A 27858-nucleotide genomic window follows, 5' to 3' on the forward strand; every position below is an offset into this window, starting at 1 on the left:
TCCCCTCCATTCCACCTGCAACACTGACCCCAATCTTGGCCAACGGCTCCAGTGGGACATCTGATTGGATCTTTGGGGCATTTCTGCCCCTTTAACGGCACTCCTGGCTCTTCTGATGCTGCAGCACCCTGTAGCAGCATCACTGGGATTCTCCACACTTTGCACTGACAGGAATTCCACCCCCCCCCCATTCCCGAGGAGCCTGCTATAGTACCCTTACCCAGGAAAATGGAGCAGGCAGAACACCCAAAGGTAATCCCCTCCCATAAAGTCAAAAAGTCAATCATTCCATTAATTTGTTTAGATGTCATGGTGTTCTGATCTAAGATTTATCAACAAATGAGGCAACAGCACTAACAACAGTCCGCCTACTTGCAACTCGCACTTTCGACGTGCTGCGAAAGTAGCAAAATGTCTCAAGGCATTTCACAAAAAGGAAGAACAGGCAAAGGGACAATGAGCAGTAAGACGAGAGGAAGGTGACTGAAGAGGTAGGTTTTGAGGAAGCTTTTGAAGGTGGGGAGAGAGGTAGTAAGGCACAAGGTTCAAGAAGAATGTTCCAGAATTCAGGGCCAGGATGGCAGATGGTTCTGCCACCAATGGTGAAGCTGATGGAGAGGAATGGGATGCAAGGTAGGCCAGAAATGGGAGAGCAGTTAGAGGAGACTGTAGAGTTATGGTGGGGTGAGGTCATGGAAGGATTTGTAAATTAGGAGAATAATTTTGAAATCAATGCATTGGAGAATGAGGAGGAGAGGACAAATAGGTGAGTGGGATGTGGTAGGAGAATTTCTAAACCATGGAGCTTGGAGGAATAGGCAAGAGAGAGTTGGAAATGTGCAGATGGTACATTTATTAATAACATACACTTTCATATTAGTGTTTCCCACAGTAATAATTGCTTTGAACTCTGAAAATCAATACACTTATTAGTCTGCAGTTATTAGTCAGTAAGACTGCTGCGGATTATTTTTTGTAATTTAATCATCTCCAATACTTTTGACTTAAATAAATTCAGAGTTTTAAATTTCATTTTTTGCACCATATGCCAGTAACCATTTTAACCGAGTGTGAACACTCAGGTCATTAGATTTCTATCCACAAATTTTGCTGTAGTTTCCTATTGGCTGAAAAATCCAGACAGCACATGTCACCCAAAATAAATTCATGCAACTACTTGGCACCGTTTCATCCTGTCATTTTATTTGGTTCAAAATAATTTTTCCGTACAAATAATGAAAATGGTATTTATAAAACACATTGAGATCATGTAAGCACCTGACATTCCTAGTGGACCAAAGCTTTGATAGGGACTTTAATCTGGCCACACACTTCCTGGATTGGTTCTGGCATCATAGCTCTATCCTTCTTTGTTGCTTTTTCCTCTCCGTGTCCCTTTCTTAGTCGTGGAAGGAACATTTGCACAGCACTCGCAAATCCAACGACCTGAAACAGTTCAAAAGAATGGAATGAAAACATAATACACAGACCCAAGAGCCCAGCAGCTGCATTGAACTGCGATCCGAAGGGGCCTGGTGCAAACAAGATGTGGCAAACCAGGTGTGATTGATTCTGCTTCCTTTTAAATTGCTCAACAAGAACATGAGAAAATGGAGCAGGAGTGGGCCATACAGCCCGTCAAGCCTGTTCAATAACCATCCATTAAAGTCACCCAAAAAGGAGCGGAAACTAATGCAAAATGTCAAACTTCTAGTTGAAAGGTTTCATATCTCAGCCATTGTAGCACCAAAGTTAATACAGCTGCAAATTTTTGATGGACCAGATTACCACTAAAAACAAATTGTAAAGAGGTATTTTCCAAATAAAATATAACTTTTACTCAAGTACAGGGTACCCTTTCTTTATTACAAAAAAACCACCAGTTTAAGTTGGAAGTGTAGCTTACATGAGTTAATGTAGTGCTAAGAACACACCATAATAAGATAATTATTGCATGGTCAGGTAGAAGCCTAAAATGGATATGATACTGCTTGCTCAGGTCGATATTAAAAGATCTCTCAGCACTATGTGAAGAGGAGCAAGGGGTTCTTCCAGTATCATGATTAGCATTCCTCCCTAGGTCTTAAGATCTGGAATTCCCTCCCTAAACCTCTCTCTCCTCCTTTAAGATGCTCCTTAAAACCTACCTCTTTCACCAAGCTTTTGGTCACCTGGCCTAATAGCTCCTTATGTGGCTTGGTGTCAAATTTTGCTTGATAATCACTCCTGTGAAGCGCCTTGGGGCATTTTACTACGTAAAAAGGTGCTATATAAATGCAAGGTGTTGTTGTTGTTGTACTGCAACAAGTGCTACATAAACCAGAATGTACAATCAATATTCTTCCAAGGCCTCCTGATACAATATCAGGAATCAGCATGAGGGTAGGGAGAATGCTACCACAGCTGCCTAAAATACAACACAAACACAGGATCCCGCAAAATTGAGAGTTCTCTGCATTCACTAGAAATCACCACCTTGCAGTGTCTCAACTACTTGTTGGAAGCTGTCTCTTGGGATTCCTGTGAGATTGCTCTGACAATCCAATCACTTACTGGAGAATTAATCAAGCTTAGCTATAATGTGCCCCGCTGATACTCTCACGTGATGGCCACTTAGGCAAGGTACCCACGGAATGTTACCCCAGCAGGGAGTCTTTCATACCATCTTTCTGAGGAGGGGGGGGGCGACAATACTTTAGCTAACCATTTACACAAACCTTTCCCTTTCCTAAAAATGTACAAAATCTATTCTATTTGAGTTATCACATACTCCTCAAAATGGCATTTTAAAAGCGTTCCAGCAACGGCAGCTTCACAACAAACACGCACTTCTGTCTGACTGAGACGCCAAGATCTCGATAAACGTTAAAGCAGTGAACTCTCAAGGAGTTTTCGTTAAAAAGAAAAAGTACTCATTGCCCCATGAGGAAGTCTCCAGAACATATTCTCACGAAAAAGGAGAATTCCTTCAATAAATGGGATAGGGCCTGATAACAGAAAGTAAATAGCAAACTTAGGGAAAATCTGAAAGCATTTTTACTTTGCGGAGAAGATAGTTGTTGTAGTCATTGAGTCAGATGGTCGGCCTCTATCTCCAAAATGAACCCAGAACTTTTAAGATACTTTAGTTAGGCAAAAATCTTTTGAGCATCAATTTACTGATACAACAAATCAATGTGCAGAGACGAAAGATTCCAATTTTTTTTTTTAACAATTCAGATTCTGCCAAAAAGAACTCACTAAGATGACCCATGAAAATCAAATGAGAAATTTTCAAGTACTGAGGTGACCAGTTGGTGTTTAGTGACACATAAGAACTTGCATTTATATAGCACCTTTAACGTAGTAAAACGTCTCAAGGTGCTTCACAGGAGCGATTATCAAACAAAACGTGACACTGAGCCAAATGAGGAGATATTAGGACAGGTGACCAAAAGCTTGGTCAAAGAGGTAGGTTTTAAGGAGCATCTTAAAAGTGGAGAGAGAGGCAGAGAGGTTTAGGGAGGGAATTCCACAGCTTAGGGCCTAGGTAGCTGAAGGCACTGCCGCCAATGAGAGAGCAAAGGAAGTGGGGGTTGCGTAAGAGATAAGATTTGGAGGAGCGCAGAGATCTCGGAGGGTTGTAGGGCTGGAGGAGGTTACAGAGATAGGGAGGGGCGAGGCCATGGAGGGATTTGAAAACAAGGATGCGAATTTTAAAATCAAGGCATTCCCAGACCGGAAGCCAATGTAGGTTAGCGCGCACAGGGGGTGATGGGTGAACGGGACTTGGTGCGAGTTAGGATAAGGGTTGCAGAGTTTTGGATGAGCTCAAGTTTATGAAGAGTGAAAGATGGGAGGCTGGCCAGGAAAGCATTGGAATAGTCCAGGCTAGAAGTAACAATGGCATGGATCAGAGTTTCAGCAGCAGATGACTGTGATCATTTAGTCCATGCATGTGAGATCAGATCCTATTTTATGTCACTGTTTTAAAAAAGTTGCATTTTGCAGGTTTTTTCTATTTATTGTGCTTTGTTTGCTACTTTTAGCTGTGCAATTTTCCCTCCGCTGCACTGTGGACATGTGACCCTTGTATTACAGTCCGATCCTCTTACAACAATAACTTGCCTTTAACGTAGTAAAATGTTCCAAGATGCTTAATTCAAAGTAACTGATAATTTTAAGTTTTTAAGCACTAAATTCCCACCTTGCCGTTACTTACATTGCTTAATTAAAATGTGACTAATTCAAATTCTTTCAGTGCACAAAATGGCAATTATCAGAACAAATTTATATAATCATATATTGTGTATTTCACTATATAACACCGCTTCTGAAATTATTAAACTATCCCACAACTCACTATGAGCAATGTTCTGGAGACCCAGCAATGTAAAAAGAATTTAAGGCAAGTTTATCTCTTTAGGTTAACGACCTGACTCATCACATGTTTAGAACAGCTGACAGCCAATATTTGAGCAGCAACAGGTGTTGCACACTGTGTTCCGAAATGCAAATGAACCTTACCTGAAGGGATGGCGCTGACTCCCACACAGAAGGTGTGATACCCACGGTCGCACTGATCACAGAACATCATCTCCTCCTCGTGATGTGGCTGGCCACACACTATGCAGGTCTTGCATTCCATACACTGCCAAGGGTAGGTTTTTATTACAGCCACTAACTCCGAGAACATATCCAAGCAGGATGGGTGACCTACGGACAGCATTGGCAAGTTATCCACTCAGAAAGCAGGCATTTTTTTTAAAATCAGCGAGCAAGTTACTTTAAGTAAGAATCACCAAATTGTGACAATTCCATAGAGCATTAGCAATTGCACTTGTACTGATTACAACTAGCAGTGAAATGCAAGTTCTTTCTCTCCACCCAGCATTTTTTTTAAATTTACATAGAATTTACAGCACAGAAACAGGCCATTCAGCCCAACAGGTCTATGCCGGCGTTTATGCTCCACACAAGCCTCCTCCCACCGTATTTCATCTCACCCTATCAACATAGCCCTCTATTCTTTTCTCCCTTGTGTACTTATCTAGCTTCCCCTTAACTGCATCTATGCTATTCGCCTCAACCACGCCATGTGGTAGTGAGTTCCACATTCTAACCACTCTCTAGGTAAAGACGTTTCTCCTGAATTCCTTAATGGATTTATTAGTGATTATCTTGAATTTATGGCCCCTAGTTTTGGACTCCACACAAGTGGAAACATCTTCTGTACTTCTATCCTATAGAACCCCAGCCTGTTCAGTCTTTCCTGATATTTGTACCCTTAGTTCTGGTATCATCTTTGTAAATCTTTTTTGCACTTCCTCCAGTGCTTCTATATCCTTTTTGTAATATGGAAACCAGAACTGTGCACAGTACTCTAAGTGTGGTCTAACTAATTTAGCATCAGATTGTTGAAGAATTTGTGTTTTAGAAGGTTCTATATCATCTTTAGTACAATACAATTTTCTAACATATATGTAGAAAAAAGTTAATGCAGTTTAATCCTTAGCATATTAAAGCGATACTCTCTCGCATAATTCACCCCACAGGCAAAAAGATATTTTGCATGTACATATTTGCATTGCAAGACTCTGCACATAACTGAATAATTCATCATGCAATAATTTAAAGTGCTAATTTTTTGTTGTCGCATTTCTATCTTACTATAGTGCTATCCAGTTCACCATCACGGTCATTTTCAGGGCAGAAGAAACTACACAAGACGTTACACACGAGGGCGAATGGTTTTCATCGATTGATTTATGCCAACTTACCGCTGTTGTCGCATTGGGAGCAGTGTATGAGTGCCTCAGGTTTGCCTTTCTTGTTGGATTCTCTACCCTTTAGACAAATCCCACATATTGCATTTGGAATGATCTTAGGCTGGAAGGGCAATAGTTAGAACAGCACTGTAAAAATCACGTCAGTGGAACCTAGCAGTCCAGAACACAGAGTAAGGGCTGAGCAGGAGCAAAGAGAATCCTGGTTTTAAAAGAATTTATTTTCTTGTGGATGCAAAAATACAAATCAGCTATTTAGTTTAAATTAGTGGATTCACCTTAAATATAATAATTACACTAGACAGAAGGCACACACTGAAAAAGCAGTTAAAACACATATAGAACATGGTATAAAAAGCATAAAACATACAATCATGACCAAAGAAAGTTCTAGGAAAGACTGGACAGAACGAGCTACATAAAAAGATATTGGGAGAGGGACCTTTACAGTGAATGGTAATTAGGGATTCAGATAATGTATGCAAATATGGAAATAGTACTGAAAGTTTAGGAAATTTTGGAACATATTAAACCTAAAGTCACACGCTTGGGAGCATTTTATTCCCAACACACACACACACACACACACACACACACACACGTTAAAAAAAAAATCTTGTATCCAGTGTTCATCACACTTCAGAGTGTCAAAAGTATTACAAAAAAAGTAGTAATTCCCAGCTGTCTTTTTTTGACCGGGAGCCAGGAATTTACAAGCAACTGCTGATTGGCAAACTTCCCTCATCAACAGTAATTAACTTCAAGATGGGCCTATTGACAGCAAATCAATCTTTTGATCCTAAAGAGATAGGCAAGATTAAACATAACTATCTTAGCAGCAGAAACAATAGTTTATGCGTTATGTGGTATAACGCTCCCATTATAAAGCAGCATACCATCCAACCTATCGTGAGCATCACCACTGGAGAACCAATAGTATTTGACTAACTTGACAAATATCAGTAGGGTTATTACCCTCCCCCCTTCTGAATTAAATTGAACTACATTACAGATATTCCTATACCAGAATAGCAGAAAGACTAACACGGTTAATTTTTATTAAGAAAATAAATACTCCTCCATAGGTTTGACCATTCTTAATTCCAGATTATTCAAGATGGAAAGCTGTTGAAGCCTTTTTTGTTGGTCTACATTTGCCAGTATTTAAAATCCGTTAAGAGAAATCTTTTTTTTTTTAAGACCTCTTAACCGAACATAAGTATATAAAGATGCATAAAAGGGAGGTCATTAACCTAGTTCCACAAAATATCCCCAATTAAATCACAGAATCTGCATTGAATAAATGCATCTGTTAGCTAATTCATGTTCAAGTACCCAGACAGTGCTGCTGTCATCTCAGCATTTAATGTACAATTGCCCGAGAGAGTCGATTCTGGGCTGTTGAGCAGTCTATGTAGACCATACTGGAATACTATACACTTTCTAAAAGATGACAGAGGCACTCTTAAAATCGGCTTAATGTTTTATTAAAAAAAGTCGTTCAGATGTTAGAAGTTTACATCAAAAATTTGGTAACAAGTATTTAAGTATTTTTTAAACTGAGGCTGCAGAACTGAGAGACAGCGCCTCTTAAATATCACACTATAAAATAAGTTCTACAGTTTGGAAACTATTCAAACAATGGAACATCTTACTATTTTTACAGTTCTGAGATTACTCCGCTACATTTTTTTTAAACAGAAAACTAGTGTAAAACTATCGTTTGAACATCAAAACATTGTACGATTCACTGTACTAATACCTAGAGCGCTAGCCCTCAGCAAAGTCAGAAATACAGTTCAAGTTCAGATTGGTTATAACTCTCTTCCATTTTTCTGTTTCTCCGCAAATTCTGCTACTCTAGGAGAAACTATGCAACATCCACTCAATAAATTACGATCATTCTACAACCATCAACACAGCTATGTAGAAAAAAGTGCTCATATGCATAGGATGCAAGACATTAAAGTAAACTGTATCTATGTCGGTTATTCAGCAAGTTAAAAAAAGTACAGTTTGATGGCCATGAAAACTGTTTGAACCTTGCGTATGTACCTATATTTTAAAAAATTTAATGTCATGTTCTTGTCTCATCAGTAACTTAATAATACTGCAGTTACAATGGCCAAGAACTAAATACTAATGCTGTACAAGTTAAATGTACATTATATCACACTGGGGCTTGATGTGTAAATGTAGTTGATATTTTCAAGCCTCTTCTGTCAAAGCTCAACAAACAACAATAGAATTTATTCACTTGCCCTCAGCTCAGGACTTGTACACTTACAGTCCAAGAATTGTTCCACCAGCGGTTAAAGTGGGCCAGGACAACCTGCAGTGCGAGTCCAGCTCTTCAATCACCTGAGCTCCAATTTGCTGCCGCTGCTTCCCACTTTAGCCCCTAGCTGCTGCTTCTGTTGCCACTCTCCTCCCAATCCCAATCTGCTGCTTCTCCACACTCTCTCCCCCTCCTATCCCACTCCGAGGAAGGTATCTGGGTATTCTCCGATACGTTAATAGAATTTAAAAATATATGAATGCTATGTGGAGAAGAATCAGAGAACCTTACAGCACAGAAGGAGGCCATTCAGCCCATCGTGCCTGTGCTGGCTCTTTGAATTGCCAGCTATCCAATTAGTCCCACTCCCTCTGCTCTTTCCCCATAGCCCAGATGACTCCAGGTTGAATTCCCTGTTTGCTGTTAGGGGAGTTTTAAAATCATCAAATGCTTTTTTAAAAAAAAAATTAAAGCTTCCTCTCTCCAACAAACAGAAATTGTATGACACTAAAAGCTTGTGATTGAATATCAAATTTGTTATTAAAGGATTTTGAAGAAAACTAAGGATCTTGAAAAGAATTAAACTTTGTTTCCTCCAGTAAGAAAGAACTCGCATTTATACAGTGCCTTTCACCTCCTCAGAAAGTCCCAAAATGCTTCACAACCAATGAAGTAACTTGAAGTGTTGTCACACTGGTTATGTTGGAAAACATGGCAGCCAATTTGCACACAGCAAGACCCCACAAACACCAATGAGATAAGTGACATGTCCATCTGATTTTGTGATGTTGGTTAAGGGATAGTACCATGGGATCTTTTACATCGACCTGAACAGACTGATGGAGCCACAGTTTAACGTCTCATCTGAAAGGCGGCAGCTCTGACAGTACAGCACTCCCTCAGTACTGCATTGAAGTATCAGCCTAGATTATGTGCTCAATTCCTGGAATGGGGCTTGAACCCCTTCTGACTCAGAGGAGAGAGTGCTACCACAGAGTCAAACAGAGAGGCCAAAGTGTTGCTACTGGGAGAAAGAGGTTTCATCTAACATGGCATAAGCCCTATCTCAAATTCCACTTTAACCACTGGTGTTCACACTTCAAATTCCAGCTGTAACATGGCCTCCCATTTGCTGGTAATAAAAAAAATCCAAAATATATAACTACCTTTCTGGACTAGTAAAGTATGATATGCTATTTTAGATGAAGAGGGTTAGGTGAAGTAGGGTGGGAGGAAGCTTGTGTGGAGCATAAACACCAGCATAGACCAATTGGGTCGAATGGCCTGTTTCTGTGCTGCAGACTCTATGTAACTCTATTGGGAATTAGATGGTTTTCTGTGTTTCTGGCACAGTAACATGGTAATACCAACCATAGCCCACTTGTGTGTGGATGAAATGTTCCACACCAACTTTCTATGCCAAATTAGAATAGGTTTTCGCAAGGGCAAAGTAATTATTCTGATTGTGTTTCACAGGAACCAGCAAAATAGGTTAAGTAAAAAATAGCTACTATAATTCAACATTTTGATTACAATGTCATCATAAAGTACCATCATCAGGGTACTCCTTGCTCGCTATGAGCCAAAAGAGAAAAAGAAACATCAAAGCTTAGTCCATATTTAAAAATAAAAAGGTTCCTGCTCCAACAAATTAATTCTCCACCCGGAGGGCTAAACTTCAGATCTCTCAAACAGCTTCCAACACTTTAATTCACATTTCAAATGTCCTACTCTGCAGAGGGCATTTAAGGCTTAAATGCAGCATACGTGGGAAAACTAGAAAGCCAAGTTCAGAAATAATTTTCGGGCCAATATTACACTCTGTTTTAAGAAGGACAAAATGTCACGTCAGACTGAGAAAGGTGCCAGTACCAGACCAGTTGGATTGAAATTGCACTGTACGGTATTAGTGACAAGTGCAAATGAACACACTGGTATGAAATTCATGTTTGCTGTTGCAACCTGTTCAAAATAAGTGGGTGAATACTGTTAAGAGTCTTAGTGCCCTCATTATTAATACCACACGGCACCACTTCAGCCTAGCTGTCTTCTTGTTACAGTTTGAATCAGGAAGTTCCAATTCACAGGCAATTTGGTAATTGAAGGTTATCGCCTATCCTTTGTGCATACTTAGGTGATGCAAAGTAATCTCCTATATACAGCCCAGAAGAAAAAACAATAAAGCATCATCTTGTGCTCAAAATTAAGTAGTGAACACATTTGTCACTAAGGTAACTGCTCATTTGGACCCAAGCTAAGAATCTGAATGACAAACAATCTTTTAGCACACAAACTTTAACTGAGAAGAATATAGTTGTCCTTTTGCACAATTTGCACAATTTTACTCCTGCTTTCCACCTCCATGTGTCTCAGTATTGTACAGCTATTTTAAAAAATGATAGCAGGTACAGAGCAAATAAATAAAAATATCTACTGAAGATTTTTACAGTCAAAATTGCAAAAAAAAGGTTTAAGCACTAAAAAAAATATTTCACACAGTGAACATAACAGGAAACATTCATAAGTTTAATAAATTAGATCATCTTTGCTTGTTGAAAAGAAATTCCCCGTCTACTACGATCATATTTAACAAACTTAAATATTGATTTTTACTGCTCAAGGGAATAGCAAACATGCTGCTCATTTTTTGCACCAAACACAGACAGAATAATTTTGGTTTGGATTTTGGCAAGAATGCAGTAAACTTCTGAATTTTTCCCCTCAAATCTTCCCATCTCCCCACCTTGCCTTCTCCTCATGAAAATGTGGACTCATTCTGCATTCATCGGCAATTTGAAGGTCATTGCCTGGGATAGATATGGCTCCACAGGCCACAATCACCCTCCCAAGGATCGAGGGGCACAATCCCTGGCTGACATACCCCTCCCCAGCCTGGGCTGCTGAAGCCAAATTCTAACGCCCCCCCCCTACTGTGGGCCCCTGTTGAGATCAGCTAACTCAGCACGGACAAGTGATCAAACTTTGGACCTTCCTGGTCTTTATGGCTCAGCAAGTCAATGCCGTAACCAGCTGAGCTATGGGTGAGGAACATCTGAATGTAAAATAATAGGCATGATAAGCATTGCCAGATTAAATATTTATTTTTTCAAAATTGAGTCACATTACCGGAGTTTGTTGTAATATATATATATTTTGGTAATCCACTGCCAATTATCACTCAAAAAACTTGCAGCGATTATGTTAAAAGTTGTTCACCTTTCAGTGTTGGCATTATCACACATCACTGATGTTCACTTTGACACCAACAAAAAAAAAGGTACATGGAAAATATTTCCAGGGAGTAATCTCACCCTGAGCTGCAGATGGTGGTTATAAACCATAAGAGCGTCTGAACCTGGCAATGAGGGTATTATCTGGTAATCACTCCGGGCATCCATTCATTATTCTCCATTTTATTTTCAACCCTTAATGCACTTTTTGCAAAAAGTGTATCAAGATGTAACAAAACGCACAAAAGCAATGTTGAATACTGATACTAAAAAATGAGGTGTTAAACAATTTACTTCATTTTAAAATAATTTTCCAGCCCTACGAAATAAGTTACCTGCACAGATTTGACAGTTGCTCCTTCCTCCTCCTCCCCCCCACCCCAATACAGAACTAGCCACAAAAGGAGTCCAACCTCCAGTCCACACCCTTCACCTCCTCTTCCCACACTAAACCTGGTCTGAAACATGTGAGCAATAAACAAATGAAGCAGAGTGAATTCCAAGTCCTCGTATAGGCTAAAACCGACCTCATAGAAAACAAACAACAGTTAAACTTCAGAAGTAATCCATTCCTCACTTACAAAGACTTACTTAACAATTACAATGCACCATTCTCCTCCTAAAGACATACCATAACTGGGCAGTAATGATTCGAAAGTATGGTGTTTATCCTTGATTTTAGTGGAACACAACCAATTTTTGGTTTGGAGGCAAAATTGAGTGTTAAAACCATTATTGTTTGAGCATGTACACAAGCTGCCAAGTTTGAGTTTATGGCCACTAGACCATATAGTGAGTGACTTACACTGGTTTTAGTCCAAGTGGCAGTCAATCTGAATCCTATAATCTGAAGACTCCAATAGTCCAAGGACTGTAACTGCACTTTAAAACAAATTGTTCTAAATGTACTTTTACTTGCATAAAACACAACACTGGCCTAAAACTTCTGAGGGCAAATATTGAAACCAGAAAAAAAAAACATACAATACTGCCAGGCTACACGGCAATAGAAAGTAAAAACACTGAAATGCATTTCAAAACTTATTTTGTCAAAGATACAACTTTGACCTTTTATATAAAGTACCCTCTTTAGCTATTTAGCAATAGAATCATTACAACAACAATAAAGTTAGTAGTTAAATCTGTCATGTAGTACGGATGTGTACTAACAGAGCAGCAGCTTTAGCAGAGAGAGAATAGAAAGCCCCAAAGGGGACAAAATGTAAGCCCAATACAGTTCCGATAGGAAAAAGAATCCAGGTAGCTTCACCAGTAAGTCTCAGGAGGAATAAAACAGGATAAGATAATGAAGCAGAGGGCGAAAAACAGCACGAGATGCATTAGTGGGCTGTGGCTAGTACAGACTCACCAATTCCACCCAGTACAAAAAAAATAATCAGGGAGAGGTTCATCAGAAAGGAAGTCTCAGGGGCTTTTATCTTCTACCTTGTACCCAGTAACTGATTTGGGTGTCACACTGCGTTTTGCATCTTTCCATGGCCGTGTTCCTTTTTCTCTTGGTGTCTGCTTCCCCTGTGATGAATCGTCTTGATGGTCAATAGGGCTTTCACCATCTGTTGTACTCCCAGAAGAAGTATCCTGCAACAAAATGAAAGAACAACCTATTGGGTACCAAGTCAGGAGAGGATTTAACACACTTTTCCTCACTCAAATGTACTAAAAGTGGCCAAGACACAAAAACGCCATCATGAGTTGATAAATGATTTGGGAAAAAATCATTCAAAAGTAATACAATGCGATGAGACGAGAATCACAGACAGGTGTGGAAATGTCTTTAGAAAGTGGAAATCTATTGGCGTGAAATTTACTCAGAGCCAGTTTCTCTGCCATAATGTATGCTTACAAACCTAAAATTCAAGGAATAGCAGCGCTCTTGCATTAATCCAGAACAAGGGGGCGTAACCTTAAAATTAGAGTTAGGCCATTCATGGGTGATGTCAGAAAGCACTTCTTCACACAAGGGGTAGTGGAAAACTGGAACTCTCTTCCCCCAAAATGCTGTTGAGGCTGGGGGTCAATTGAAAACTTCAAAACTGAGATTGACAGATAATTGTTAGGATAAGGATATTAAAGCAGGTAAAATGGAGTTAAGATACAGATCAGCCATAATCTAATTGAATGGCGAAACAGGCTCAAAGGGCTGAATGGCCTACTCCTGTTCCTATGTTTCCTATATAATCAGCAATTGAAAGCAGTGATTTTTCTACCAAAAACCTAATCCTTTGATAAAGTACAGTGTTAAAAGTTACACTACTGCAGCGTAGATTTTGAGCACTTAAATATATTGGTTAAATTTCACAATGCAGCCAATTTTAAATGGAACCCACTGTTTGATGAGAATTAGTCCCGTATCAAATTTAGGGGAGGAAAAAAACTATTTATTAGTAACACTTCAATGCATTTATACATACAGACAAAGTAATGATTCCCACCCCCTTATGTCCATTTTGAGAAGCAAAAAATTGTCTGATAGGAGAAAGTCCTTTGCAAGTTTGTATTCACAAAAATAATTCTCGTTACTATTTAAAGTCATACGGGCACATACCCAGGCAGTTTCCAGGATGCCCAGAGTTTTCATAGTCTATGTACCTATGAGGTGAAGATTCAGACCAGGACAGAACGATCGCTTTCAAAAGGAGCTACGTGTTTCATGTTCGTGGAAATTTAAGAAAATGCAAGCAAGCGTTTTATATGAGCACCATGGGCAGATACATACATGGATACCAGTATGTCATCTTTCAAAAGAAATCGAATATCTCATCTAATGATGAATGATCAAAAAGTGACACAACATTTGTAAATTATGTGTCTCAACTTAGTCAGAGCAAGCCCATTTAATAGAAACACTTTGTCTGATGAGAGGAAGTCACCTATGAAGTTTATTTAAAATCTGAGGACGTTCTCTTTTCAAAAGGGGGAGTCGCGGCTTCAAATAATAAACGTTGAAAAGATGAGAAAACACCTCTGCTATCTGAGCACTAGCATGAAATTAAATCTGAACATTAAGAATGGGTTTAAAAGTTAAGTTTTCCACTTACTAGGCCGCTGCCATTAACTGTAGCAAGAACCTCGTTTGCAGCGTTACCATGCGAGGTTCTGACGTCACATCACCGGCTGCTAGAAGTTGTGTGCAGATGTAATGATAATATAAATTATTCCTAATAGTTAGATACCAATAGTAACAGCATCATTCTATACACTTAACCAAAGTACACACTTATTTGCTACACACTTAGCAGAAGCAGACTCTACCGCACTACAATGGAATTTGTTTTTGATTCGGAAATTTTTATCCATTTACACAAAGTACACATTAGAGTAGAATAGACCGGACTTGTTACAATTTATATCGGATAAAGATTTAAATATAGTCGGGTTTCTGTTCGGCTAGTTTCTTACCGAAAAGCCTTTGTCTTCCTTTCGCTCATCTTCACCACGCCCATCTTCTGCATCATCAGAATCCCCATCACTGTCGGGTGCTGGCAATTCTGGGTCCAGAGGTGGCTCATACAAGGCTGTATTTACAGGCAGGTAACGGAGTTCATTGGGAGAGTACCTAGATAGATAAAATTACAATGGTGTTTAATTAATGTTCAACCATCCTGGTGACAAATATGCTCTTTTGCACAGGGTTTACAATAGGTTTTTTCTTTTCACCTTTTGTAATATTCCTGAAACTGGCCTGGTATCAGAGCAACTGGGTAAGCCCCAACTTTTGTCCTTTCCGGTGGAAGAACTTTGTATTTCCCCTGTGGTACCTGGATTACCTGAAATGGGAAAAACAAAAACAAAAATTCTAAACATAGCAGAAATGACGATTCCTTAAGCTACGTCACTCAGGTTGGTAAATAAGGCATTTTTATACAGAATATAAAGTCCACAAGCAGAAACAGTGCTGCCAATTCTGCTTACATGGACTCAATGGACAAATGATTTCTTTCAATTTGCAATAGTTGCCCCCACACCCCTTTTCAGCGTTAATGGGGCCCCGGTCTGTTGGTTCTGTGAAGCAAGTCATAGTCTGTAGGATTTCAGATGCTTAAGGTGATCGGCAAAAGAGCCAGAGGCAACATGAGAAAACATCTTTTTACGCTGCGTGTTGTAATGATCTGGATGCACTGCCTGAAAGGGTGGTGGAAGCAGATTCAATAGTAACTTTCAAAAGGGAATTAGATAAATACTTGAAGGGAAAACATTTACGGGGTTATGGGGAAAGAGCAGGGGAGTGGGTATAATTGGATAGCTCTTTCAAAGAACCGGCACAGGCACGATGGGCCGAATGGCCTCCTCCCGTGCTGTACCTACTATGATACTATGAAGACAACAAATATCGACTGACTGGAGATCACAATTCCCCTGAAGCTTGTCTGCTTTCTTCTGTGTATTTTGTACTAAACTGGTATGCCATTGGTTTCACCCTTGAGTTGGATAACCACAAATGTAACTGGAATGGTTGGATGCAGGTTGTCATTTTTGGTTTTCTGTGGGGTACATTGGTGTAGATACCATGGAAGTATGATGTGATGGTTGGCAATGAGTGGCATGCCTTGGTTATAGTTTATACCAGTTGAAGAAACGAGCTGGAATTATTGCAACTTGGTGACTTTTTCTTCCTTGGCTGATGCAAAGTCAATTTTAGGGGACATCACTTATAAAATGGAAATTAAGACACTGAACTGGAATTGGATTGGTTTTAGTGATGAGAAGCAATGTTACTGAAGATATATATACTTATACATATAAAGATTGGAAATTTGGGAGGGTTGATTATTAGGCACAGTGGCCAAGGACAATAGAAGAAATAATTATTTATATAGCACTTCATCACATCATCTAAACATTTAAAAGCACTTCACACAATGAATTACTTTTGGAGTCAAGTGACTGATGTTATTTAAGCAAACGAGGCAGTCATTCTGCACTTGCCATGTCCCAGAAACAGCAAATGAGATTAGCGATTGGGCAATTTTTTTTTGGTGGTTGTTCTGTGAGGCAACAGAATGTGTTTTAATAAAATAGCAATGGTGGGAAACACAAGCTGTAATGATCCTGCATCGGTTTTGGAATTTTCTTCCTTTCCTCCCTCCAAAATGCAGAAAGTTCCAGACATGATGTTATCATGTCACGTGATCAATTTGTAATTATTCAACCAGGATAGAGAATATCAAAGCATAAATAGCCACTAGATAAAGTTTGAACCTAGGGATGTTTTTCTATGTCAAAGGAGCCAAATAAATGCAGGTGGTTGTTGTGAAAAGTAGTTGTGTAACAAATTATGGTTGGTTGGTCATTGCACTTTAGGATACCAATTGGTGTTTAAAGTCACCTCAGACCATGACCAGTGTGGAATCCATCTTACCTGTGTCTGCAAGTCAAAATAAGCCCGCCTTTCCTCCATCCGCTCCCTATTGAAATTGCTGTTGAACTCTGCGGCTTTCTTTGCAGCTTTCTTGATGTATTCTGGAACTTTACTGGGCTCAACCTTTTGCGTGTTCTGTAACTGCATTTGCTGCTCAAATAATCACAAGTTATCAAATATAAATGTTCAGAACAACCATTCTGCAGACACTCGCTACAGAATTAATGAACAAACGTCACGATCTTCAATTTTGTGTGTTTTCACAGACTATTGCGAAAAGAAAAAAAAGTTTTAAAACAAATCATGTGTGAGGCTAAAGTAAGATACAGAGAAGGGGAGCCTTGGAGGAGCATTGTGTAAGTGTCCTAAGTGAGATGCGTTTGGCAGTCTCAGAGCCCAATGCGATGCAGACATGGCTACGTAGCACAAAACCATTCATAATTCAGCATTAAACTAGCGAGCTCACTCATAGAAGCCAATAATAGTGTCCCATTACCCAACAATGATGTTGTTCACCTTGGGAGAGCGCAAAACCAAAACAAACGTATACAAATTCAGACATTCCAGGCTGTTCATACGAGAATGAAACTTGAGATTAAGCAATTCCTAAATAGTTTGGATCGTAGGCATGTTTTGCAAAACAGGATAGTAATTTTCAAAAGGGAATTGGATATATACTTAAAAAAGAAAAAAACTGCAGGGCTATGGGGAAAGAGCAACAGGACTAATTGGATAGCTCTTTCAAAGAGCCGGCACAGGTACGAGGGACCAAATGGCCTCTGTCTGTGCTGAATGATTCTATATGCCACAATACATCTTTCATTGCTCAATAAGTTCCAATTCCACATGGTGGCACAAAGATGGTGTAATTTGGAATTTTACAATTTAATGCCTCCACCTACAATGAGTTTTAGTTAAAGAAAACAAAGTCCAAATATAAATTCCAATTTTTTCTTTTTAAAATGTTTGCTGGACCCTTCTTTAGAAACAGGATCCAAAATGGCCTAAACTGCAATTTGAAGCTGTGATTATGATCAATTTTTGGGCTGCATACTTCAGAAAACGCTGGAAAGAGATGTGAAGTTTTTCTCTCTTTGGAAAACGCTGTATATTGAAGACATACAATGTGTGAAATGGACAGTGTTTTTAGCCCTTCGAGATTGGAGATGGGGAGAAAGAAAGACAGCTGCACACAACATGGTCTGTTTTGTGCTACAGAAGAATATATATACACACACAATGAACTAAGTGTTATGTCACAGCTTTGAATTTGGGCGGGGCAGGGGGGCGGAGGGGAAGATGGTGAAAGAGAAGAGGTTAGAAGTTTATACATCAAGTATACAGTTTGAGTCCAGTTAAACAGTCACTCCCCCAGCACTGACCGAGTACTCCTTGTAGCGATCTGTGATCTGTTGTCGCTCTCTTTCCTGTAGAACCACAGCATATTCAGCATATTTGGTTGGGTATTCCTTGATCATCAGATCAATAACTTCTTCACTTCTCAGAGCAGTTAAACCTAAACAGAAGTTATTAAAATACAATACAAAGTGTTTATTATTTCAAAAATTTGTACACATTACCAGAACGGCTGTCTTGTCAGTCCAATACTGATTAAGAGTCTAAACCAGCCATTTACATTTTTGGGTCTTTCTACCTTCTCTAGATTTTTTTCAGCTCTCACATCTTAGATCATTCTCAGAAGTAAGTCCCAACTCCCTGTACCTTTGAAAGTATCTATCTTAGACTTAAGATCCTGGTAACCATTCAGTGCCTCCACTGGATCTCTCTGCACTCTTCAAAAATGGCAGAGTATCTCCTCAGGTCTTGTTTTATGTTTAAAATATTAAGCAAATTTATTAATCTTACGCAATAAACAAGCAAATAACCTATCAGCGATATATTTACAGTAGAAAATCTATTATCTAACGCCTCAAGTGGGAAAATTAAGAAACCACAATCTAATGCTAAGCTATTCTTTTATAGATAGCTTTTATATACATAATCCTTTTCTATCTACTGGATCTACCTAGTCTACCCTATATTTTCCAGTATAAATTCCAATGGGTTCTACTATCCTCTAATAATTCAATGAACAGATCCAACCATTTAAATATCCTTTACCGGGTGAGGTGGTTTGTTTAATTTTTATAAGCGACATTTAGATTCAAAAATAATTGGCCGTCGTATATTTAACTGAACATAGGAACAGGAGTAGACCATTCAGCCTGTTTCACCATTCAGTTAGATCACGGCTGATCTGTACTTCAAAATTTACCCAACTTTGCTCCATATCCTTTGACACCCTTACCTAATAAAAATCAGTCAATCTCAACCTCAAAAATTTGAATTGACCCACCATCCACAGCATTTTAGGGGAGAGAATTCCAGATTTCCACTACCTGGCATGTGAAAAAGTGCTTGTTGATTTTACCTCTGAATGGCTCAGCTCTAATTTTAAGATTGTGACCCCCTTGTTCTGAATTCCCCCACCAGAGGAAATGGCTTCTCTGTATCTACTCTATCAAATCCTTTTATCATTTTAAACATCTCAACTGTCTATTGTCAAGGGAATACAAGCCAGGTTTATGCAACCTGTCCTGATAATCTAACGCTTTAAGCCCTGGTATCATTCTGGTGAATCAGCGCTGCACTCCCTCCAAGGCCAACAGATCCTTCCTGAGGTGCGGTGCCCAAAATTAAACGCAGTACTCCAGATGGGCTCTGTACAACTGAAGCATCAGTTCCTCACTTTTGAATTCCAATCCCCTTGAAATAAAGGCCAAAATTCCACCAGCCTTTTTTGATGACTTTGAACAAATCACAGACTATGTTTGCTCAGAAGTAATCTGGTTCCACCATTCAAGCCTACCGCTCGAAAACCAGTTTGATCTAACCTTATAACATATGTATCGCATTCGGCTGGGACAAGGTTTGTTTTTTTTTTAAAAACTGCAGCTGGCTTTAAATTTCTGATGTATTGTGACTAAATTGAAAGGGACCACCACTGAACCACCACTGAACCAAATCTGGACATGCTAGATTTTTGTCACTAAGCCAAACCAGGTTTGTATTCCAGCTTCAACACTGGCATTTTAGATTCCTCTCCGATCGAGTTTGATAATCTTTACCGAGTCTTTTGGCGATAACTCCAGTGCTTACAGAACACATTCAATATATTCTTGTGCGTTGGTTGCACTTATGCAGGTGTTATACCTCACGTTTCTGGCTCCTCTATCTTTGTATTTAAAGTGTAGACTGATTAGATGTATTCGTGCTTTTGTTTGGGATCTTGAACTATTGAAAATTATTTTTGTTGATGGTATGTGTTATCATTTTTTTTTAAAAATAACATAAGTTTGATGTTAAACAGCTCTCTGAATTGTAGACATTGTGCCTTTCTAGAGGTGTATATCACTTCTATTTTGTACTGAGATTGTAACAAAGTTGTGGCCTGTAAATCAGACTTCACTGCGTGTAGTCCACAGTCAAATGGGATGTGGTTTGATGCGCACCATCTCCCTGCTTCTGGTAGGGTCGGAGAATTACAACAAAAAATAACACCCAAAGTTGGACTTTGAAAAAATATACTCTGATCACAACGAATCCCTCTAGAGATATGAGGTTGGTGATTTTTTTTTAAAAAGCGCAAGTCGAATACATTTAAAATAACTATCCCGTCCATACAAGTTGAACAGTAAGATCAGCAGGGTGATTTAATTCAGCAGACAGCTTACCTAAGGTGCACTGGGTTTCTGTGATAACATTCATCTCCCTCAGATATAGTTTTTCTTTGTGAGATAGATCACGTCGTTCCAGATCTGTCAAAGAACACACATCATTTATTTTATGGAATTAAGTTTAATCAATATTTAGAAAGTTGTGCAATCCTTCAGTAACTAAACCTCCTTCACATCATCAACTAAAATTATTTTCTATTCACACACACACACAAAATATTTAGTAACTCACGTTAAATCACCAATGCTCACAGCAAAACCATAATAATGAAGAAAATAACCAATGCCCAAGACTGATTACAATCAGTAATCTTATTTATGTTAGGGTAAGGGGGTTGTTGGATATAAATCAGAGAATATTTTAAACCACAAGAGCTAGCAAAAGGGGATCAACAACTTCAAAAAAGCTGACAACTCAAAAACAGGCCGTTTGTTGGATCAAACCTTGCTGCACTCCCTTTCTGGTTCATCAGAACCTCATAAAGGCCATAAAGGGCCTATATAAATTGTAGAGTAAAGGCTCCTTGCCTGGTTAGGGATTTCTGGGCCATAAAATTCAATACCTGATTCAGTATTACAATGAAGTAAGATGCCTTGGCAGACATGTCCAAGGTGGGGTCAGAATGTTGAGACACTACATGAGCCGACACTAAGTTGTTCACCGACTAACAGATGAAGGTGTATTTTTAACCACCCTGCCTGGTGGGAACGGTGCGGGCGGAGGTGGGGGTTAAGATGGCCGTGGATGGGAAGGGGGTTTGCGCCACGTTCCCGACACATTCCCACCCCCACTATTTTAACTAGCCTGAAATCAGACATGGGACGATCGCCGGCACCAGAGGAGAAGAGGCCTAATATAAATGGCAGTCTTGTCCCAATTATGTCATCGGAATGCCACACCATTTTAAACACAGGCCCGACTAAGGCCCATACGGTCTCAAGCCCGCCAGCTCATGGATCCTGGCCATACAAGGCTTGGGTAAGGGGTTTTTTTTAAACTTTGAAAGGTTCCTTGCGGGCAGGAGTGCTCCTCCTAGCCCCTCAAGGATACCATGCCTCCCCTACCCACCAATTGCAGACTTTCCAATCCTCCCCCAATTCCTTATTTACCTTGCAGGGGATCGTTTCCGTGGGTTCCCAGCGAAAGGCTGACCCCATCAATTAGGACTCATGCCCTCCGGCAATGATGTTTTTCCTACCGACTTCAGGCGGGAGTCAGCGACAGTTACAATCTCCTGGGCCACAGGCTCCAGGGTCCACTTCGGCCCCGCACCCCCAATTCCTGACCCAAGTTAAAATTGACGCCATGGTATAATTTACCGAAAGTAACTATAAACTCACACTCTTGAGGAGTTGGTTCTTTAACAGTAGAAATGGCTACCCGGGGTGGTGAGGGGGGGGAAGTCGGGGGAACTTCAATAACTGAGAACACTCAGAACCATCTCAAAAACTGGAGGCGTCAAGTCAGTGTGGAGGAACTTCCAAGTTACAGGACATGTAGCAGTTGCAAACAAGAGTATCTTGGTATGTTACAGCACAGGAGGCCATTCGGCCCTTCATGCCTGTGCCAGCTCTTTGAAAGAGCTATCTAATTAGTTCCACTCCCCTGCTCTTTCCCCATAGCCCTGTAAATGTTTTCCCTTCAAGTATTTATCCAATTCCCTTTTGAAAGTTATTATTGAATCTGCTTCCACCACCCTTTTAGGCACTGCATTCCAGATCATTACAACTCGCTGTGCAAAAAAATGTTTCCTCATGTCGCCTCTGGTTCTTTTGCCGATCACCTTAAATCTGTGTCCCCTGGTTACCGAACCTTCTAGCACTGGAAACCGTTCATGATTTTGAACACCTCTATCAAATCTCCCTTTAACCTTCTCTGCTCTAAGGAGAACAACCCCAGCTTCTCCAGTCTCTCCACCTAACTGAAGTCCCTCATCCCTGGTACCATTCTAGTAAATCTCTTCTACACCCTCTCTAAGGCCTTGACATCCTTCCTAAAGTGTGGTGCCCAGAATTGACCACAATACTCCAGCTGAGGCCTAACCAGTGTTTTATAAAGGGTAAGCATTACTTCCTTGCTTTTGTACTCTATGCCTCTATTCATAAAGGATCCATATGCTTTTTTTAAAAAAAGCAGCCTTCTCAACTTGTCCTGCCACCTTCTAAGATTTGTGTACATATACCCCCAGGTGTCTCTGTTCCTGCACCCCTTTTAAAATTGTACCATTTAGTTTATATTGTCTCTCCTCATTCTTCCTTCCAAAATGTAACACGTCACACTTCTCTGTGTTAAATTTCACCTGCTGCGTGTCTGCCCTTTTCACCAGTCTGTCTATGACCTCCTGAAGTCTGTTACTATCCTCCACATTGTTTACTACATTTCTGAGTTTCGTGTCATCTGCAAACTTTGAAATTATACCCTCTACACCCAAGTCCAGGTCATTAATATATATTAAAAATAGCAGTGGTCCTAATACCGACCCCTGGGGATCACCATTGTATATTTCCCTCCAGTCTGAAAAACAACCGTTCACCACTACTCTCCGCTTTCTGTCCCTTAGCCAATTTTGTATCCGTGCTGCCACTGTCCCTTTATTCCCATGGGCTTCAAGACTTAAGAGTGGTCCTTGGCACACTAATGGATCTCCCATGGCTTTGTACACAGAAAGTCAGGATAAAATGAATTTCCCTCAGAGTGCATTAGTGATGCTGTGGGTACAGGTATGGGGATCTGCAGCCTCTGGAGATTATGAAGCTCCATCTAATGGCAGAAGTGTGCGGCAGCAGGCATGACTGTCACAGAATGGTGACTATCAAATAAGGGGTGTATGGCATATATGGCAAATTTAATACATTACAGATTTAGCTGTAGGGCCACTGTTGGTATTCATGAGAATTGAATATATTTTAATAATTAGGCACAGCATTTAAATATAATTCAATACACAAACAAAACAATTTCTAAACACAACCAGGTGTTACTTTCTAAACTGAAAATCTGGAATTCCTACCTGGATATTTACGCTTGAATGAAGTCACACCTAAATATTCACTAACTTGCTCCTGAAGCATATAATACTCCCCCGTATCATCAGCTGGCCATTTATACTCTATCAACATCTCTGCTGGAAAATAGGTTGAGCTGAGAAGAAAAATAAAAATTAAAAATTCTTTAGTACTGATCGATCTTGACAGTTTAACCAACAAACATTGCAATAGGTCAAGTTCGATAGAACTTATCCTTTTAGTGTAAACGTGTGAAAGTGCATTACAATCTCAATAATAAGATTACGTGGCGGTCTGGGGTTAACACTGGCAAAAATAAAATGTTCCTGATTCCTCGGAGATGACTGGAGTAGGTTTTTAACCTCAACATCAATTTCTGGATTTTTCCAACTAATCCACTTCATATCCCGGGAAAGGGAAATATATGTTTTTTTTTAAGAATGAGTGAAGCTGTACCTGAAGTCCTGAGTGGTGTCGCTGCTTTTTGAGCTATCTCCCGAGCCCATACGTCGGCGCTTGACAGGCTGACTTGCTGCATCGTCATTTGACGTCTCCTCTGTGTCTTCCTAAAGTGACGAGTAAAATGTAAAACAATGGCAAGAAACTCGAAGTGGAAGAGAGATCCTGTTTGGTTGGATCCTTTAAGACGCTCCTTAAAACCTACCTCATTGACCAAGCTTTTGGTCACCTGTCCTAAAATCTCCTTATGTGGCTCGGTATCAAATTTTGTTTGATTACACTCCTATGAAGCACTTTTGGACGTTTTACTATATTAAAGGTAGTAAATGAAAGTTGTTGTTATGTGGAAGAAACTACAGTTTTTTTTAAAAGTGACTGCCAGTTCTACTTTAAAATCTCTTTTTAAGTTTATCTTATTAAAATTACAACGTGCTTTTGTAAATATGCCTGTAGTAACAGTTACTTTTACACCGGACCAAATTTTTTTTTAAAAAACATAAACATAAAGCCTTCGCGACGAGCACTAGAATTAATCTATCTCAGCTACGAAAAGCAGCCAAAGTACACTCAGAAGAATTAAAACTGTGAGCCAATTTTCAGATGTAAATGGATGAAGGTGCTGTGTTGACGTAACTAAGCGTGGAGAAGGTCAATTAGCACTCTTCACCCGCCTCTCCTTAAGGTGTTGATTTCTTACTAGGGAACATTGGGTGCAAGGCATCTTGTGGTACTGAAAGGTGGGAGCCTTGACACTAAAAAAGTGGGTTGTGTTGGAGATTGTTAATCCAATTTGAAGTTGGATGTGATGGGTACGGGGGAAGAGTAAGTGAAAGTTTCAAACATTAGTAAAGGAAACAGTGGTTAGACAGAAAGGTTAGTGGCAGGGAATGGTGAAAGGTTTTGGAAAGTTAGGAGTTACAGAAAGATTGAGTGACACGAACACGGAAGAGGTTGGTGGGATGAGGTATTAGTAGGAAGGAGGGAATTAAGCCACTTATGATGGAGAATGTTGAGGGAAAAGGGCACGGAACAAAGTTTACAAATATATGTTTATGTAAGAACTGGGAAATATAATCTTGGGACTTGGGAGTGCGGTGAGTTTTAGCATAGGTGAGGATTTGGCAAGTGTTTCTGGGTATGGGAGATGTGGACAGGGCTCATGGATGTGGAGGTATGAGAGATGTGAAGTGGGGTTATGGGATCTGGGAGGAGCAAGGTACTGGGAATTTGAGAGTACTGGAGGGGGTCTCAGAATGTGAGAATATTGGGCAGGGTGTTGTGGGGTGAGCATGTGTGTCAGATTAATGGGGAGAGTGTTAATCAGAATATAGGAGAATTAGAACAGAAAATGCTGGAAACACTCAGCAAGTCAGGCAGCATCTGTGGAGAAGGAAACAGAGTTAACGTTGCAGGTCGATGACCTTTCGTCAGAACTGGAAGTAGTAGCGTAGGAGAATTGGGGCAGGTTGAAAAGCAGGATTTAAACAGCAGAGAGGGAGCAGGACTTAAATAAAACAAACAGAGTGGGAAGTTTCGGTGCAATCCTGTGGTGGAAGCCAACTGACAGCTGAACCCAAGATTTTAAACACTCTTCACGGCCAGAAATTCCCAGGCAGACAAAATTGATGGCCAAGGACAGAACAGAAAAAGTCTCAGTCACCACAGGTGAGAGATAGAACAATTGACCTGGGAGGACCAGAGGTCTTGTGGGGCGATGTAGCCGGATGTAAATATAAGTAGGTTTGAAAAAAACATTCAAAATAAGGAAATTTTAGCATGATAAAGAAGCATGACGGGACAAAGCAAAAATGACAGAAAGTAAAAGAAAAAAAACCTGCAATTATATAGCACTTTTCACATCCTCAGGACAGCCAATGAAGTACTTCTTGAAGTGTAGTCACTGTTGTAATGTAAGGAAACGCTTCAGCCAATTTGCGCACAGCAAGGTCCCACAAACAGCAATAAGATAAATGATCAGATTTTTTTGGTAGTGTTGGATAAAGGACAAATGCTGGCTAGGAGATCAGAAAAATTCCAGTGTTAATCGTATATATGTGATTTATATCAATTAGCGTTAATTGTATTCAGATGGTGGGTATCAATTGGGGACTGTCTTGTATCCATTTATAGGAGGGAGCTTATGTAGGAAGTGCATGATGTGTGATCTCTGTGAATAAAGGCTTGGAAGCAACTGAAGACCAGGCTCTAGTGTTCTATCCTTCATTATCTGGCTCTCCAATTTATTACACCTTGCTCTTCTTCGAATGGTGCTGCGGGATCTTTTACATCCAGCTGAGAAGGCGGACGGGGGGGGGGTCTCGGCTTAATGCCTCATCTTAAAGACATAGGCCGGGAAATTCCTCGGAACTGCTCCCACTCCGTTGGCTTTACTTCACTTCAAGGAATTTCACGGCCATTATCTCCGACCAGTGCTGCACTGAGGGAGTGCTGCACTAAGTGTCAGCCTAGACTATGTGCTCGAGTCTCTGGAGTGGATAGACGCTGTATACAAAACTTTCAATGTTAGATATACTGTGAATTATCTCCATCAGCCTCCACGCCTCCCTCACACACACAGATTTCTCCCTGTGTCCATTTAATATGAAGCCAGTGGAGATGCTGCACTTTACCTAAAACATTCTCATTCATTATTTTCTGCACAAATGTTTTTCACATGTCTAGTGCCGGTGATGAAAATAAATTGAATCAGTCCTCCATTTATTTCACCCTTTACTCTCTCTTGCTCTCTCTGCAGTGCTGCCTGACCCGCTGAGTGTTTCCAGCATTTTGTTTTTTATTTTAGATTTCCAGCATTCACAGTATTTTGCTTTTGTTTCCCTTTTACTCTTGTCCTCCTGAGTAACTCCAGCAGGATTTAAAAACAAGGAGCAGAAGCATAAAGGGAAAAGTTATTTTCCCAATCAAGAATTGTGTTCCAAAGCAATAAGACACTCTAGGATCAGTTATTATTAACTATTTAGCTTTACCTAGAGGGGGAAAAAAATTAATGTCACCAGAAAATAACAGGGAGATGGATCATACATACACTTGGTGACTGGACTCAGGTCCTTTCCATTTTAAACAGGTGACAATGGGTTCCACGGATTATATAAAAGTTGCACTGCTCGCACCACTTTTGCTGGATCCATTGTGCTACAAACACATAAACAACCCGCCCCCTTCTCTCCACGGCGGGCGGCTGCCTGATGGGGACGGAGCAAAGCCAGGCCCAGGCTTCAGGCCCCAAACAGGCCTCCAGCCCGCGAGTGTACGCCCCGGGGACAAACACAACCCAATACCGGGAGCCGGCGCCGTTTTACTTCGCCGTCCCCAGACACTTACCCTGCCGGACTGCGCTCCCGGAGTTGCCGGGTTACTGTCGCACAGGCGGCTCGACGACACCGCGGCGGCCATCTTATTTTTTTTATTTTAAAACAAACAACTGCACACCGTGATTTCCAACCGGCCGACCAATACCCTTCCCTCAGCAAGCGCCCGGCCCCGGCTCAACTCCGCGATCCTCAGTGGTCGGCCCACCTGAATGGGTTCTGATTAGGTGGAAAGTAGTGGGTTGTCCTCGGGGGTCTTAACGCTGCAGAAAACATCATGAGATGTGGGAGGGACAAAACAAAAAACAAAAAGGGGGGGTCAGACCGATTGCAAACCCATTTATTTTTTCACATCTCTTTATTTTCATGTTAAAATAGATCAGGTTTTAAATGAATGAGTCTCAAATCAGCAGCCTGGCCCTGGGGTGTAAAGCCCGCCCAGGTCATGCAAGGTTTGCCTTTTTGCAGCTGCAATGCTGCCAATTTGAAAACCACTTTAAGAAAAGTCACGTTCATTCTAAGACTGCAAAGAAATCCTTTCTCATTTTAAGTATTTTTTTAATTTAGTTTTTAAAAATATGTTTTCCCCATTTTAAAAAAGTTATTCTCAGGATTTTTTTTTATTCGTTCACGGGATGTGGGCATCGCTGGCGAGGCCGGCATTTATTACCCAT

At 40.2% G+C, this 27858-nt stretch overlaps 1 protein-coding gene across 1 annotated transcript; it reads right to left on the minus strand.

Moving 5' to 3' along the window:
• Nucleotides 1-1181: 1181 nt before the first annotated feature.
• Nucleotides 1182-27389, minus strand: phf10 (PHD finger protein 10). Its single transcript, XM_067988595.1, has 12 exons — nucleotides 27198-27389; nucleotides 23853-23962; nucleotides 23402-23532; nucleotides 20388-20471; nucleotides 18036-18169; nucleotides 16654-16803; nucleotides 14952-15061; nucleotides 14694-14850; nucleotides 12720-12872; nucleotides 5760-5868; nucleotides 4507-4695; nucleotides 1182-1446 (listed from the first exon to the last, which is right to left on the minus strand). The coding sequence occupies exons 1-12, from the start codon at nucleotides 27267-27269 to the stop codon at nucleotides 1361-1363; spliced, it is 1485 nt and encodes a 494-aa protein (XP_067844696.1). The 5' UTR covers nucleotides 27270-27389; the 3' UTR covers nucleotides 1182-1360.
• Nucleotides 27390-27858: the final 469 nt, after the last annotated feature.

Source organism: Heptranchias perlo, chromosome 8, assembly GCF_035084215.1.
Source record: "Heptranchias perlo isolate sHepPer1 chromosome 8, sHepPer1.hap1, whole genome shotgun sequence".
NCBI classification, from domain to species: Eukaryota; Metazoa; Chordata; class Chondrichthyes; order Hexanchiformes; family Hexanchidae; genus Heptranchias; species Heptranchias perlo.

What these genes read in the sequence shown, in the direction of transcription:
- phf10 (XM_067988595.1), bottom strand. Translation starts at nt 27,269, where the DNA reads ATGGCCGCCGCGGTGTCGTCGAGCCGCCTGTGCGACAGTAACCCGGCA. An exon ending in ATTCAAGCGTAAATATCCAG is followed by an intron (nt 20,472 to 23,401) that starts GTAGGAATTCCA and finishes GTTCTTTGACAG; the next exon opens with ATCTGGAACGACGTGATCTA. An exon ending in AATCAGTTACTGGGTACAAG is followed by an intron (nt 5,869 to 12,719) that starts GTAGAAGATAAA and finishes TTGCCCTTCCAG; the next exon opens with CCTAAGATCATTCCAAATGC.